This window comes from Babylonia areolata, chromosome 1 (genome assembly GCF_041734735.1).
Source record: "Babylonia areolata isolate BAREFJ2019XMU chromosome 1, ASM4173473v1, whole genome shotgun sequence".
Lineage (NCBI taxonomy): Eukaryota > Metazoa > Mollusca > Gastropoda > Neogastropoda > Buccinidae > Babylonia > Babylonia areolata.
This window is the reverse complement of record NC_134876.1, coordinates 83,267,256-83,283,673: the sequence shown is the minus strand read 5'-3', so window position 1 is coordinate 83,283,673 and position 16,418 is coordinate 83,267,256. Positions and strand designations below refer to the sequence as shown.

The following is a 16,418-nucleotide window of genomic DNA, read 5'->3' as shown; positions in this document are numbered from 1 at the left end:
TTTTGTTCTTTTTGTTTGTTTGATTGATTGTTTGTTTTATATTAGTTTTTGTGTACTTTTGCTGCCCCACCATCTGTGTTGTTTCAGTAGCATTACCCCAAGCCGCTCTTCCGAAATCAACCAGCCACACGGACACCCAGACACCCAGACATATATGCAACAGTATTAGTGCCAGCAGTCCACAGGGACATAGTCACCACCAGGCTGTGCGCTAGATGAGACTGTACTGCTGATGAGTCGCTTTGGTGGTGTCCATTACTGCCTGTTCTGGTCTCTTCAGTCTGGCTCCGTGATAAAGTTATCATTGACGTCAGTGGACCTTACATGGGGCTTAGCATGTGTCGTCATGTGCATACTGAATCAGAACAGGCACTGCTGAACACCATTGAAATATGAATCAGCGGCTGTGCACTGAGTGTCTCCTCTGGTGTGTGGTCTCCTGGTGACCTGACAGTGACGGAACTCCTACCATCAGACCAACATTGACAGAACCCTACGGACTGTTGCTGCCAGGACTGTTCCAGAACGGGGCTGTGGTTGGCTGTCTGAGATGAACAGCAAGATCATACAGTGCCACTGAGTTCCAGCATGGACGAGATAAATATGCACTTATAGCAACATGTTAGCAGAGGAGAAAATAATAAGGCAGTCACATATGGGTGCAAAGCACCAGTTTTCGAGCTCAGAGCATTAGCTGAGAGCACGATTCTTCTCAAGTTAGACACAGCAGCAACATCAGATCTGAAAAGAACTATCATCTTGAAAACTGCAGTTTTGATGTTTCAACTCCCATGGACTGAAGACAGAGACGTTCCCGGAAAAGAAACAATGGTGTTCTCTCTCTCTCTCTCTTCTCTCTGTGTGTGTGTGTGTGTGTGTGTGTGTGTGTGTGTGTGTGTGTGTGTGTGTGTGTGTGTGTGTGTGTGTGTGACACTTATGGATCCAAGGCGTTAAGATCTAATTAAATGATAATTATGTCCACTTGGTATAAGAGATAAAAACAAAAAATAATAGCTGTATATCATATTTGCATTCTTATATTTCTTGATATTATTGGACTAAAATGAAATGTTCAACAGCCAAGTGATTGGAACGTTGGACTTTCAATTTGAGGATCCTGTGTTCAATCCCGGTACCAGTTCATGGGGATCAAAGGTGGAACATAATTAAGTGCTATCCTGTTAGTACCTTATACCATCCATACGGATTCATGTGCAGAAGATCGAATCTGTAGGCTTATGTCAAAGATGTCATTATTCATGTCAGCATTTGGTGGGTGATGGAAACATTAACATATCCAGTTTGCACATTCCACGAAACAATCTGACTGCTAAAAAGGCGGGTTAAAATTGCCAAACACATCAAAGCCAGTTTGTGCTTTCGATGAACAGGGGTATTGTATTTCATGGACGCAGAAGAAGAACCTGAATGCGTTGCACGGTGTTGTGTCTGAGCAGCTGGTTGTTTTTCAGACCATTTGTCAGTTTGCTTCTTTTTGTTTTGTTTTTCGTGCAGCTTTTATTTCATTTGAATTGTCAGCTTTCTACGTGTCTTGCATCTTATCATATATTCTTTTATGTATTTACTTATTTGTTCATTTTTTTGGGGTTATCTTATTTCATTTTGTGTTAATATTTCAGGGTGCTAAGAGAGTCAGGGTGCTAAGAGAGTTAATGTGCTATGTTCTCTTACGGTGCTAAGAGAGTTAGGGTGCTAAGAGAGAGTTAGGGTACTAAGAGAGTTAGGTGCTAAGAGAGTTAGGGTGCTAAGAGAGTCAGGGTACTAATAGAGTTAGGGTGCTAAGAGAGTCAGGGTACTAAGAGAGTCAGGGTACTAAGAGAGTCAGGGTGCTAAGAGAGTTAGGGTGCTAAGAGAGTTAGGGTGCTGAGAGAGTTAGGGTACTAAGAGAGTCAGGGTTCTAAGAGAGTCAGGGTACTAATAGAGTTAGGTGCTAAGAGAGTTAGGGTGCTAAGAGAGTCAGGGTGCTAAGGGAGCCAGGGTACTAAGAGAGTTAGGGTGCTAAGAGAGTCTGGGTGCTAAGAGAGTCAGGGTACTAATAGAGTTAGGGTGCTAATAGAGTTAGGGTGCTAAGAGAGTTAGGGTGCTAAGAGAGCCAGGGTACTAAGAGAGTCAGGGTGCTAAGAGAGTCAGGGTGCTAATAGAGTTAGGTGCTAAGGGAGTTAGGGTGCTAAGAGAGCCAGGGTGCTAAGAGTGTCAGGGTGCTAAGAGCAACCTAGGGTTGGCTCTCAAGGCCTGACCAGCGCCTTGGCCTTGTTTGGCATCTGCCCTTTTTTCTTCTTTTTTTCTTTTCTTTTCTTATCATTTTTTTTTCCAAAGCAGATGTACTGTCATATACATAGATCAGTGTGCATGCTTTGACCCCTTCTTGAAACTGAAACTGAAACTGAAACTGAAACTTCCCTACAGCTACTACTGTTAGTCTCACAGAAGACCCTCTGTCTGTTTTGCAGAGTTCCGCATGTCTGACAGCTGGGTGTGGGCACGTGCAGAAGGACTGCCCTTTCTCTTCGGCACTGCAGCCGCGGCCTTTGAAGGAGCCGGAACTGTAAGTCATGAATGTAGTTTAGTGTTTGTGGCAGTCACTGCTGTGAAGATTTAAGATATAAATTTGATAAACGTTGTAAGGGTGGTGGGTAGATGAACCATAGAGAAAAGTGAAGTATCACACTTCTTCAGCCAGTGGAGAGGCAGACAGACAGAAAAACAGACAGAGCGTACACCCACCTTAATAAAGTTCGGTACATTTTTTTCGGTTTGTGACTGTGTGCAGGCAGTCACGGACATGTAATATCTAGTGGTATACGTACTCAGTGCAGAAGTTCATGGGGGTTTGTCCTCGTTTTGATTTTTGGTAGCATGTTCCAGAATACACGCACGCACCTGAACATTGGAGACCACCCACCCACCCATACGCCCTCCAAAAAACGCATCCCTGCAAAACGCACTCAGGCACGCACACACATGGCAAACGGCTCTCCTATAGATAGATAGATGGGTAGATGTAGATATATATATATATATATATATATATATATATATATATGTCAGGTCAGATAGATATATCTGCTACTGGTAACCTGGATCCCAGTACTACCTGTCACAGGGTCGAATTGCTGGCAACTAAATCAGCACCCCCCACCAGTCCTCTCAGGAGGATGGTGAGGAGGGTGGCTAGACACCCTGGTGGAATTAAATGACATCAAAGGGCGCCAGCTCTGGAGAGCTACCTGCGGCCACCTAGCTAAGGGAGTAAACCCTGATAGAAAATCCGGTGTGGGGCCCCTAAGGTGGTTGGATGGCAAACTTTGTCACTTTCCGGCAGCCCCTGCGGCCGCGTTGGCACCAAAACGTAACAGCCTTGCTGTTTCTTTGGATCTGTCAGCGAGGTGAAGAGGGGGGACAAGCTGCATGTGCAACAGCCTGTCTTCCATATTACATTGCCCAGGCTTACATCTGTCCATCCATTCACAAACACCTTGCACCTTGCACCTAAAACCTGGAGAGGACACTCCAGTTTCGCTACTAGCACTAGCGTCGGAACAACACGTGAAGCAACAGTTACCGGTTATAAGTTAGCGCTCAGTTGGCGTAGAGCCGACGCCAGGGGTTGCTTCTGACGGTGGGAGGGACCCTCGCGTCCCACTGGACAGCTACCGCCCGCCCAAGCTGGGCAGCCCCCAGCCAGTTAGGTGCTGTCCCGCCACGGCCTGCCTTCTTCTATGGGTGTATGAAGATTAGGAGAATATCCGACAAGCAGGTCGTTAATTTCCGCACCAGGCAAAAAGAAAACTTCAAGAAACGGTTCAACAATGAAACTGGCCTGTTGGAATGTCCGGACAATGATGCCTGGGCTCTCCCAAGATCTGCAAGACATCAGCGACGCCAGAAAGACGGCCGTCATAAACAGCGAACTGAAGAGACTAAATGTGGACATTGCCACTCTGCAGGAAACACGGCTGGCTGACTCAGGAACACTAAAGGAGAGGGACTACACCTTCTTCTGGCAAGGAAAGAGCTCTGATGCCCCAAGAGAGTACGGAGTAGGCTTTGCAGTCAGGGACAGCCTGCTGAACATGATCGAACCAGGCAGCGGCGGTTCAGAACGACTATTGACTCTCCGCCTCAACACCTCCAAAGGCTATGTCACTCTCGTCAGCGCATATGCTCCAACACTGCCCGCGTCTCCAGACGCCAAGGATGAGTTCTACGAAAATCTCGCATCAACCATAAGGAACATCACCAGGACAGAACAACTTGTTCTCCTGGGCGACTTCAATGCCAGAGTGGGTGCAGACAACGATTCGTCGCCCTCCTGTCTCGGTTCCTTTGGAATGGGGAAAATGAATGAGAATGGACAGCGACTACTTGAGTTTTGTACCTACCATGAACCTCGCCAACTCCTTCTTCAAGACGAAGCCCCAACACAAAGTCTCCTGGAGGCACCCGCGCTCAGAACATTGGCACCAACTGGATCTGATCCTAGTAAGACGAGCTGCCATCAAAAACCTTCTCCACACTCGCTCTTACCACAGTGCAGACTGCGACACGGACCACTCTCTGGTATGCTGCAAGATTAGACTGCAACCAAAGAAGTTCCACTGCTCAAAGAAACAAGGGAACTCTCGCATTGACGTCAGCAAGATGTCTCAGCTAGACCTTGTAGAACAGTTCGCAGAGGCCTTAGAGAGAGAATTCGATGCATTGCAGCCCAGAGACTCTGCCACAGAAAGATGGGAAACGCTACGAGACACCATGCATCGCATTGCTATGGCCACCTTTGGGAAGAAAACCGCGAAGTCCCACGACTGGTTTGAGGCCAAATCATCAGAGATGACTCCCAGTATTGAGGCCAAGTGCGCTGCACTCACTGAGTACAAACGGTCACCCAGTGAGAAGAACCTGCAAATCCTCAGGGCCGCCAGGAGTAAGGTTCAGTTTAACGCCAGGCGATGTGCAAATAAGTACTGGACAGAGCTCAGCGAAGAGATACAGAATGCTGCTGAAAGAGGCAACATCCGAGGGATGTATGATGGTATCAAGAAGGCACTGGGACCAACACAGAGCAAGACTGCCCCCCTCAAATCCTCCACTGGGGAAGTAATCAACGATCCTAGCCAGCAGATGGAGAGGGATGGGCAGAACACTACTCCGACCTCTACTCCACAGAAAACATGGTGTCCAACTCAGCCCTCGATGCCATCAAGTACATGCCGGTCATGGAAGAACTTGACGCAGAGCCAACTGAGGACGAACTCAGCGAGGCCATTAACAGCCTGACATCAGGCAAGGCACCTGACAGTGACAGAATTCCCCCAGACTTCATTAAACACTGCAAGACTACTCTTCTGCATCCTCTGCACACAGTCCTCTGTCAGTGCTGGAATGAGGGAGCTGTACCGCAGGACATGAGGGATGCCAAGATTATCACCCTATACAAAAACAAGTGTGAAAGGAGCGACTGCAACAACTACAGAGGCATCTCACTTCTCAGCATTGTAGGCAAAGTCTACGCTCGGGTCCTCCTAATTCGCCTGCAGAAACTGGCCGAACGCGTTTACCCGGAATCACAGTGCGGTTTTCGAGCAGAGAGATCCACGGTAGACATGATCTTCTCCCTTCGCCAAATCCAGGAGAAGTGCAGAGAGCAGAGGATGCCCCTGTATGTCGCATTCATTGACCTCACCAAGGCCTTTGACCTAGTCAGCAGAGACGGCCTTTTCAGGGCTCTTCGAAAGATTGGCTGCCCCCTCAAACTGCACAGCTTGATTGAGTCCTTCCACTCCAACATGAAAGGGACAGTGCAGTTTAATGGTAACCTCTCCAAGCCCTTCGACGTGCGCAGCGGGGTCAAACAAGGCTGTGTCCTCGCCCCAACCCTATTTGGAATCTTCTTTGCTCTTCTCCTGAGACATGCGTTCAGCACAGAGCAAGAAGGGGTCTACCTGCGGACCAGATCAGATGGCAGGCTCTTCAATCTCGCCCGCCTCAGAGCAAGGACAAAAGTCCGCGAAGCCCTCATCAGAGACATGCTCTTTGCTGACGATGCCGCAGTTGTGACCCACACCCAGCGGGACTTGCAGTCACTAATAGACCGCTTCTCCCAGGCCTGCAAAGATTTCGGTCTGACCATCAGTCTCAAGAAGACAAATGTCCTAGGCCAAGACACGCCATCTCCACCAGCCATCACCATTGATGACTACGAGCTTGAAGCCATCCATCAATTCACTTACCTTGGGTCCACCATCACCGACAACCTCTCCCTTGACACCGAGATCGACAAGAGGATCGGGAAGGCAGCCACAACGCTAGCCCGCCTCACGAAAAGAGTGTGGACAAATCCCAAGCTGACCACGAAGATAAGGATGGCTGTATACAACGCCTGCGTCCTCAGCACCTTGTTGTATGGCAATGAGGCGTGGACCACACATGCTCATCAGGAGAAAAAGCTCAATATCTTCCATCTGAGAAGTCTACGGCGCATACTCGGCATCTCCTGGCAAGACAAGGTGACAAACACCGAAGTCTTGACTCGCGCTGGCCTCCCGACCATGTATACCATGCTGAGACAGCGTCGGCTGCGCTGGCTGGGCCACGTTCGCCGCATGGAAGATGATCGCATCCCAAAAGACATCCTTTATGGAGAGCTCGCCACGGGGCAGAGAAGCATCGGCCGCCCAAAGCTGAGATACAAAGACGTTTGCAAACGTGACATGAAGGCACTTGAGATCAACACTGAGTCCTGGGAGGGCCTTGCAGATGACCGCAACAGATGGAGAAGCACTCTCAAGAATCAGCTACGGATTGGTGAGGACAAACTGTCAGCTGCTGCAGCAGAAAAGCGAGCTCGCAGAAAAGGGACGGCAGCCAACAGACCAGCATCAGCTGACACATGTGATCGCTGCGACAGTGACTGTATCTCTCGCATCGGTCTCTACAGTCACAGGCGACGCTGCTTGGTCCAAGCAGACAGCCAAATTAGACATTAGGTCGGATATACTCTATCCATGGTCAGCCATGACCGAAGGAGGCCTACTATATATAGATGTTTATATTTAGTTAGATAGTTAGTTACATTCTTACGTATTTTTCATACCACATGTATTGGTATAAATGCGCTTAGAGCTACGGTGTAAGCTATATTCCTTCTTCTCTTCTTCTTCTGCGTTCACTCGTATACATACGAGTGGGCTTTTACGTGTATGACCGTTTTTACCCCGCCATGTAGACAGCCATACTCCGTTTTCGGGGGTGTGCATGCTGGGTATGTTCTTGTTTCCATAACCCACCGAACGCTGACATGGATTACAGTATCTTTAACGTGCGTATTTGATCTTCTGCTTGCATATACACACGAAGGGGGTTCAGGCACTAGCACGTCAGCACATATGTTGACCTGGGGGATCGTAAAAATCTCCACCCTTTACCCACCAGGCGCCGTCACCGTGATTCGAACCCAGGACCCTCAGATCGAAAGTTCAACGCTTTAACCATTCTGCTATGGCGCCCGTCGCTCTATTCCAAGTCACATTATCATCATCATTATCATTATTATCAGTATTGTTATTGTCATCATCAATATCATCATTATCATTATCGTTATTCTTATCAACCAGATACTGCTAGTGGAAGGGAGCATGGAGGGCAACCGACACAACTTCACGCCCTACCTGTCCGGCAGCGTCACCGTCTTGGTGTTGTCACACATCTGCACGTGCGTCCTCGGATACCTCACCTTCGGCAGCGGCATCGCGCAGGTGGTGACCTTGAACCTGGACATGGGGTCGTGGCTGGCGGTGATGGTCAACCTGTGTCTGATCATGGGCGCCCTCTTCACCTTCCCCCTCATGATGTCCCCCGTACTTCAGCTGACAGAGGCCGCCCTTCAGGGAGAAGGTAGAGGGGGTGGGGTTGGGGAGCGTGGGGGCAAGAGGGTAGGGGGCTGGGGGGGGGGGGGGGCTGTTGCTGGGGTATTCGGTGGTGGTGGTGGGTGTACTCTCTACCTTCCCCCTCAAGATGCTTCCCGTGCTTCAGGGACGGAGAAGACAGAAGGGGAGGGGGGCATGTGGGGATGAAGGTGGAGGTGGAGTGTGTGGAGGTGGGGGTACTGTGGTTAGGGTGTGGTGGTGGGTGTCCTCTCTACCCCCCCCCCCCCACCCCCACACACACACACACACCATCCCCGCCGCCTTCATGATGATTCCCCGTGCTTCAGGGATGAGACAGGGTTGGGGGTGAAGGTGGAGGTGGAGTGTGTAGAAGTGGGGGTACTTTGGTGGTGGTTAGGGTGTGGTGGTGGTGGGTGTCCTCTCTATCCCCCCCCCCCACACACACACACACACCCACTCCTTCCTCCCCCACGCTCCCCGGCCCCCTCAAGATGCTTCCCCGTGCTTCAGGGAGAAGACAGAGGGTGGGGGTGGAGGTGGAGGGCGTGGAGGTGGGGGTATGTTGGAGGTGGGGGTCCTCTTCACCCCCCACTATCAAGATACTTCCCCCGTCCTTCAGGGAGAAGACAGAGGGTTGGGGTGGAGGTGGAGGGCGTGGAGGTGGGGGTATGTTGGAGGTGGGGGTCCTCTTCACCCCCCACTATCAAGATACTTCCCCCGTCCTTCAGGGAGGACAGAGGGTGGAGGTGGAGGGCGTGGAGGTGGGGGTATGTTGGAGGTGGGGGTCCTCTTCACCCCCCACTATCAAGATACTTCCCCCGTCCTTCAGGGAGAAGACAGAGGGTGGGGGTGGAGGTGGAGGGCGTGGAGGTGGGGGTATGTTGGAGGTGGGGGTCCTCTTCACCCCCCCCCCCCCCACTCTCAAGATACTTCCCCCGTCCTTCAGGGAGAAGGCTGAGGGTAGGGGGTGTGGGGGTGCAGGAGGGGTGAAGGTGGAGGTTAATAAAGGGGGCGGAGGTGGAGGGTGTGGAGGTGGGGAGACTGAATGGGGTGTGGTGGTGGTGGATGTCTTCTTCACCTTTTCCCTCAAGACGTTCCTTGTGCTTGAGCTGACAGGGGCCGCCCTTCAGGGAGAAGGTGTGTGTGTGTGTGTGTGTGTGTGTGTGTGTGTGTGTGTGTGTGTGTGTGGGTGGGGGGGGGGGGCGTGTCAAAGGGGGACTGTGGTTAGGACGTGGTGGTTATGGTGGTGGTGGACTGTGGTGTGTCGCTATGCTGTGCTGTCATATTACGTCTCGTTGTGCTGTGGTGTGGTGTGTATGTTGTGCCGTGACGTCATTTCACGCTGTGCTGTATGTTGTGTTGCTTGTGTCGTGCTGTCATGCTGTGCTGTGTTGTACTGTCGTGTTGTGCTGGGTTGTGTCGTCATGCTGTGCTGTGTTTTGTCCCCATGTATGTGTTGATCTGTTGCGCTGTAGTAAAGTTCTGTGCCGTGCTGTGTTGTTGTGCTGTGTTGTGCTCCTGCATTATGCTGCAGTGGGTTGTGCCGTGTTGCGCTGTTGTGTGTTGTGCTAATTTTGCTGTATTTATGTCAGTGACTTTTGTGGATATAAATTCACTGGTGCAAAGTATTGTATGTATTGTAATGTATGGTATAGTTATGTTCTGTTGATTTGTATTACAGTGCACGGTGTTGTGGGCAGAGAAGAAACTGTAGTGGTTTTGTTTGTTTGTTTGTTTGTTTTAATACTTAAAAGAAATGAAAGGGGATAGAAAAAATGTTTAAAAGGACAAGAAAGAATGAATGCTGCTGAAAAAAACGATAGTGTTTTTGTTTTTCTTCCTTTTTGAATTTGACCGTCTATACTAAATATGGGTCAACAATATATAAAAGAACCAGTTCAATAGAATCTAGATATTCATCATCGCATGAATATGCATGCGTGTATGATCATATATGGGTGTACCGTTATACGGGACACATCAGTGTATGTGTGCTTGCACGGGCATGTGCCGGGGGGTTGGGGGTAGAGGGGGGAGAGGGTGATACACACGAATTCATAAAAATCATACTAGGTCACTTTACATTGCAACTTGGAATATGTTATGAAGGACGATGCTGTTTCCGAAAGGATTCTGCAGAGGATGAAGCATTACTGGAATCAGACCCAAACCACACAACGGTCCCCACTGAGAACAAGTCACATCTGATTCAGGTATGGTATGTTACATTACCAAACTTATAAAACCTGAGTCTACTTTTGGGTTAGGGTAAACAGATTGTGAAAAAGTCCGTTCAACTCCATTTGCCATTTATGTATATGTAATAGCACAGACTCTCTCTGTCTGTCTGTCTGTCCGTCTGTCTGTCTATCTCCCTTCTCCTTTAACTTTGTAGACAGACATCAGTCGGGGTGCCACAGCACTAAGTGTTCACCATATTCCTCCAGCTCTTTCGGTTGTGTGTCAAAGCCTGGGTCACTGCAAATGTTTTCCAGAGACCCAATTATATAAATGAGTATAGTGAAATATACAGTAAATAATCGCTGGAGAAACCACCATAGCCCATGCACACATCGTTAGAGAAATCACCACAGCCCATGCACACATCGTTAGAGAAATCACCACAGCCCATGCACACATCGTTAGAGAAACCACCACAACCCATGCACACATCGTTAAAGAAACCACCACAACCCATGCACACATCGTTAGATAAATCACCACAGCCCATGCACACATCGTTAGAGAAACCACCACAACCCATGCACACATCGTTAGAGAAATCACCACAACCCATGCACACATCGTTAGAGAAATCACCACAGCCCATGCACACATCGTTAGAGAAACCACCACAACCCATGCACACATCGTTAAAGAAACCACCACAGCCCATGCACACATCGTTAGAGAAACCACCACAACCCATGCACACATCGTTAGAGAAACCACCACCGCCCATGCACACATCGTTAGAGAAATCACCACAGCCCATGCACAACATCGTTAGAGAAACCACCACAACCCATGCACACATCGTTAGAGAAACCACCACAACCCATGCACACATCGTTAGAGAAATCACCACAGCCCATGCACACATCGTTAGAGAAATCACCACAACCCATGCACACATCGTTAGAGAAACCACCACAGCCCATGCACACATCGTTAGAGAAACCACCACAACCCATGCACACATCTTTAGAGAAACCACCACCGCCCATGCACACATCGTTAGAGAAACCACCACAACCCATGTACACATCGTTGGAGAAACCACCAGTACCCATGCACACATCGTTAGAGAAATCACCACAGCCCATGCACACATCGTTAGAGAAACCACCACAGCCCATGAACACATCGTTAGAGAAACCACCACAACCCATGCACACATCGTTAGAGAAACCACCAGTACCCATGCACACATCGCTAGAGAAACCACCACAACCCATGCACACATCGTTAGAGAAATCACCACAGCCCATGCACACATCGTTAGAGAAATCACCACAGCCCATGCACACATCGTTAGAGAAACCACCACAACCCATGCACACATCGTTAGAGAAACCACCACAGCCCATGCACACATCGTTAGACGGAGAAACCACTACAACCCATGCACACATCGTTAGAGAAACCACCACAGCCCATGCACACATCGTTAGAGAAACCACCAGTACCCATGCACACATCGTTAGAGAAACCACCACAGCCCATGCACACATCGTTAGAGAAACCACCACAACCCATGCACACATCGTTAGAGAAACCACCAGTACCCATGCACACATCGTTAGAGAAACCACCACAGCCCATGCACACATCGTTAGAGAAACCACCACAACCCATGCACACATCGTTAGAGAAACCACCAGTACCCATGCACACATCGTTAGAGAAACCACCACAGCCCACGCACACATCGTTAGAGAAACCACCAGTACCCATGCACACATTGTTAGAGAAACCACCACAGCCCATGCACACATTGTTAGAGAAAATACTACAACACATACATCGTTAGAGAAGCCACCACAACCCATGCACACATCGTTAGAGAACCACCATAATTTATGCACACATCGTTAGAGAAAATACTACAACACATACATCGTTAGAGAAACCACCACAACCCATGCACACATCGTTAGAGAACCACCATAATTTATGCACACATCGTTAGAGAAAATACTACAACACATACATCGTTAGAGAAGCCACCACAACCCATGCACACATCGTTAGAGAACCACCATAATTTATGCACACATCGTTAGAGAAAATACTACAACACACACATCGTTAGAGAAACCACCACAGCCCATGCACACATCGTTAGAGAACCACCATGATTCATGCACACATCGTTAGAGAACCACCATAATTCATGCACACATTAATAAAGAGTGATGACTCTCTCCGTTTACAAGGTACACTACTTCAAGTCAATACTGCTTCTGCCACTGATTCAGCTGAACCCTATACTCTGCTAGCCTTATTGTTCTTTCATTTCATGCACACACCGTTGGAGAAACCACCCGAACTCATAGACACAGCTGGACAGAAAAACAATTGGATGATGCGAGCCGAACACAACACGATAGTTGTTTCATTTGCAGGTGCCATGCTGGAAACGCAACGTGATTCGTGTATCTCTGGTACTGGTGATAGTGCTTCTGGCAGTCTTGCTTAGAGACAGCTTTGCTTTCGTTTCTGCCTTCATCGGTTGGTATCAGATGCTCGGTGTGTGTGTGTGTGTGTGTGTGTGTGTGTGTGTGTGTGTGTGTGTGTGCGCGCGCGTATGTATTGTGTGTGTGCGTGCGTGCGTGCGTGTGTGTGTGTGTGGGGGGGGGGGGGATGGGGGAGGGGCAATTGGGAATACCACCACCATCATCATCGTCATCACCATCATCACCATTATCAAATTTATCATCATCGTCATCTTCACCACCACCACCACCATCACCACCACCGTCAATATCTCCAACACCATCATAATCGTTATCTCCATCATCACATTCATCATCATCACCATCATCATTACATCATCATCGTCATCACCATTACCACCACCACCACCATCATTATCACCATCACCATCATCCTCATCACTACCGCCATCACCATAACCACCACCACCACCATCATTACCATCATTGTGATTATCACCGTCACCATCACTATCACCACCATCATTACCATTATCACGATCACCATCCTCACCATCACCATGTTGATGTGAATCCCAGGGGCGTTGGGCAGCACGACAGTGGCCTTCATCCTGCCCTGTGCGATCCACCTCAGGCTGTGTTGGCCACACCTTCCCCTGGCCGTCAGAGTCAAGGACGTGGCCATTGTCGTGCTGGGGCTGGCTTTCTCTGCCACCGGCATCTACACAGTGGTCAGCGACATGACTGCCTGAATTGTGTGTCACTTTGCCCCGGGGAGGGGAGAGGAGTTGTCTTTCTTTCTGATTGAGTTTTGAGCACTTGGTTTTCTGATGCGACTTTAGCGTTTTGGCAGTGATGTTGTGGCGTGTGTGTGTGCGTCAAATTATTTGACTCAGCAACTTATGTTCTTCTGTTTAAACACAATTTATTTTGATATAAGTGATTAAAACCAAGTTTCTCTTGCAAGTATTCAGTTACCCAAGCATCAAAAGATTAAAGAATTATTACAGCATGTGCGTGTGTGTTTGCATTATGTGTCCATTCACATACACACACACATAACTTTTTTTTCTTTTTTTGTAAATATATATATATGTGTGTGTGTGTGTGTGTGTGTGTGTGTGGTGTATGTATAAATATGTATGATAGTCAGTCGTGTGTATGACCATCAGAACAGCAGAGGAGGCATCTGCTGTCTTGACTACCTGAGCTGGAATCTGATTATAGTGGAGAGTGCCTTGCCCAAGTTACTTGCCCACTCTCTCAGCCATGGGGGTTTCAGAACAGTTGACGTTGGGATGTTTTCCTGAGGCCAGCTAGCCCCTAAGGCTGCAGCACTAAACCAGTGCAAACTTACCTCCTGAGTTCAGTCATTGTCCTTCACAAAAGACTAAGCTGTAAATGACGTCCCACTACAGTGGAGAAACCATTGATCATACAGCTCTCACTTTGCTGTTGGCCCAGCTGTAAGCTTATGTTAATCTGTGATATGTATAAATATATTTAGATAGTATTTGCATATAATTATCATATGTATGTGTGTGTGTATCAGTGTCTCATTTGGTTTACCTTTAAGTCCACTTCTGTTCACTTTGTCTGTTCCTGTTACATTATCATGTTTTACTTTTATTCTTCTTCTGCATTCGAAGGTTCAATCTCCATGTTTACTAGTATGCACAAGTTACTTTTCATGTGTATGACAATTTTTTTCACGTACAATATAGACAGCCATACTCCCATTTTCAGGGGTGTGCATGCCGAGTATATTTTGTTTCCATAACCCATGTAATGCTGATATGGATTGCAGGATCTTTAACATGCATATTTGATGTCTGCATGCGTATGCACAAGAAGAGGGTTCAAGCACAAACAGGTGTGCTTATATGTTGACCTGTGAGATCAGAAAATTATCCACCTTTAACCCACAAGGTGTGCCAAAAACGGGGATCAAACTCAGGACTCGGGCAAGAATCAAGTGCTCCAACAGTTCTGCCAATGCACCTGTCTTATGTTTATTGACCTGCGTAGGATTTCTTGGTGGTGGCCAAATCAGTGAAGAGTTTTAAAATGTTTGCAATGTGTCTCTTAGAATTAGAAAAAGAAAACATTGTTTTACTCATTTAATTAATTCATGTCAAACCAGCTGGAGAGATAAAAAGGTCACCCTCCAAACCAAACTGAACTGTTGCATGCTCTCATCTTTGTCAGTTCTCATGCATGCATGCGGGTCATGAACTCTGACTGCAGAACACCATTGGAAGATCCAAGCTGCAGAAATGAGGTGCTTAAGACGACTTCTTGACATTTCATACACTTGGCAGCATCATGAATGAGGAGGTGCACAGAAGAGTGAGACAACATAATTATGAACCACTACAAAGACTCACTGTCTTCTGTAAAGAAGAGGAAACTAAAATGGTACGGCCAGGTAACATTATACAAGATCTTGTGGCCTCTCCAAGATTATCCTTCAAGGAACAGTTTAAGGAAAGAGAAGGGGACATCAGAGAAAGAGGTGAACAGATAGCATCCTTGAGTGGACCAGAAAACCTTCACCCAAACCCTGGCACTTGCCTATGTCCGGGGCAAGTGGAAGCTTCAAGTTTGGAGATCCACCATGCAGTGCCCCTATGACCTGGACAGGTTATTGGACCAGTAAGCAGCATGCAAATCGTGTCAAAATTTGCCATAAATACAATGGAGTGGATCTAGATCTCACAAGACAAAAAAAAAAAAAAAAAAAAATTGTATGATGTGAAGGTTGGCATGATCATCAGTACATTGTTTTCAAATTGTTGTTTTCAGAGGAAGAGTTTTTAAAAACATGCACATGCATGCCCTTGGGCTCACTCTCACTTATACATATGAACTGATACACACACAGATATACACACAAACTTGACAAAGACACACACACCCTTAGGTTGCTACACACACACACACACACACACACACACACATACATGAAACACCCAATCAGAATGATATGTTTGAATACATTTTCCATGCATTTCCGCAATGACCATGAATGAAGCATCAGCAATACTATAACCTCTTCTAGACAAAGCTTCTGATGTATAGCTGTTTGCATGAACTGAAGAAACATCAATCATGTCAAATCAGCAATTTTTCTTTAAATTCATCAATACCATCATGAAATCTTAATCTGACAATTTCTTCATTATATATTGAAAGCTGTTCATGATAATACAGATCTACAGAGGTGCAAGTCAATACAGACCTGATGTACATCAGTACACTTGACATGAACTGAATGAAAAAATATACTGCTGAAAAATGGTTATGTTAGTGAACACTTCTGAAAATATTATTTCAGTCAATTACAATCTAGGCTGTTGTAACTGGCTTTTGCAGAGTTTTTGTACTGTTCTGAGCATTGCTGAATAAAATTAATTACCTACACAGTTGAAACCTGTGACATTAGACCAATCTAAGCAAAATTACAAGTTATAAGGTTAGCCAACTGCAGTCTGGGAAACATGTCTGGTCATGGTGTTTCACTGAAATGAAAAGAAATAACAAAGGTGTCTGCTCAACCTGGAAAGAATAAAGTTTACAATTTTGCATCAGTGCTTTTATTACTCACAAACAGAAGTCTGTCCTTGCATTATTACACATATATACAGCAAAAGTGTTATTAAAATATGTGAGAGTAATGCCACTTTCACTTCGTGATCAGTTTTGGCAGATTTGACGATTTTATCAGACTTTCATTACTTTAACATACAGAACATTAGTTACACAGCAGCTGAATTGGTAAACTGACAATAACAGTAATATCCTTAAGACTAATACTTAAAATGCCTTGGCT

The 16,418-nt window shown here is 47.1% G+C and overlaps 1 protein-coding gene across 2 annotated transcripts in view; it reads left to right on the top strand.

Annotated features, from left to right (window-relative positions):
- LOC143288461 (uncharacterized) overlaps nt 1-15,496 on the top strand; it is a 22,576-nt gene extending 7,080 nt beyond the window's left edge. For both annotated transcript variants that reach the window (XM_076596984.1, XM_076596988.1), the window contains 5 exons: nt 2,472-2,566; nt 7,635-7,914; nt 10,017-10,120; nt 12,536-12,641; nt 13,166-15,496. In XM_076596984.1, the coding sequence (XP_076453099.1) occupies nt 2,472-2,566; nt 7,635-7,914; nt 10,017-10,120; nt 12,536-12,641; nt 13,166-13,338 (758 nt within the window). In that variant the 3' untranslated portion in view covers nt 13,339-15,496. The remainder of the gene's footprint in view (nt 1-2,471; nt 2,567-7,634; nt 7,915-10,016; nt 10,121-12,535; nt 12,642-13,165) is intronic.
- Nucleotides 15,497-16,418: the final 922 nt, after the last annotated feature.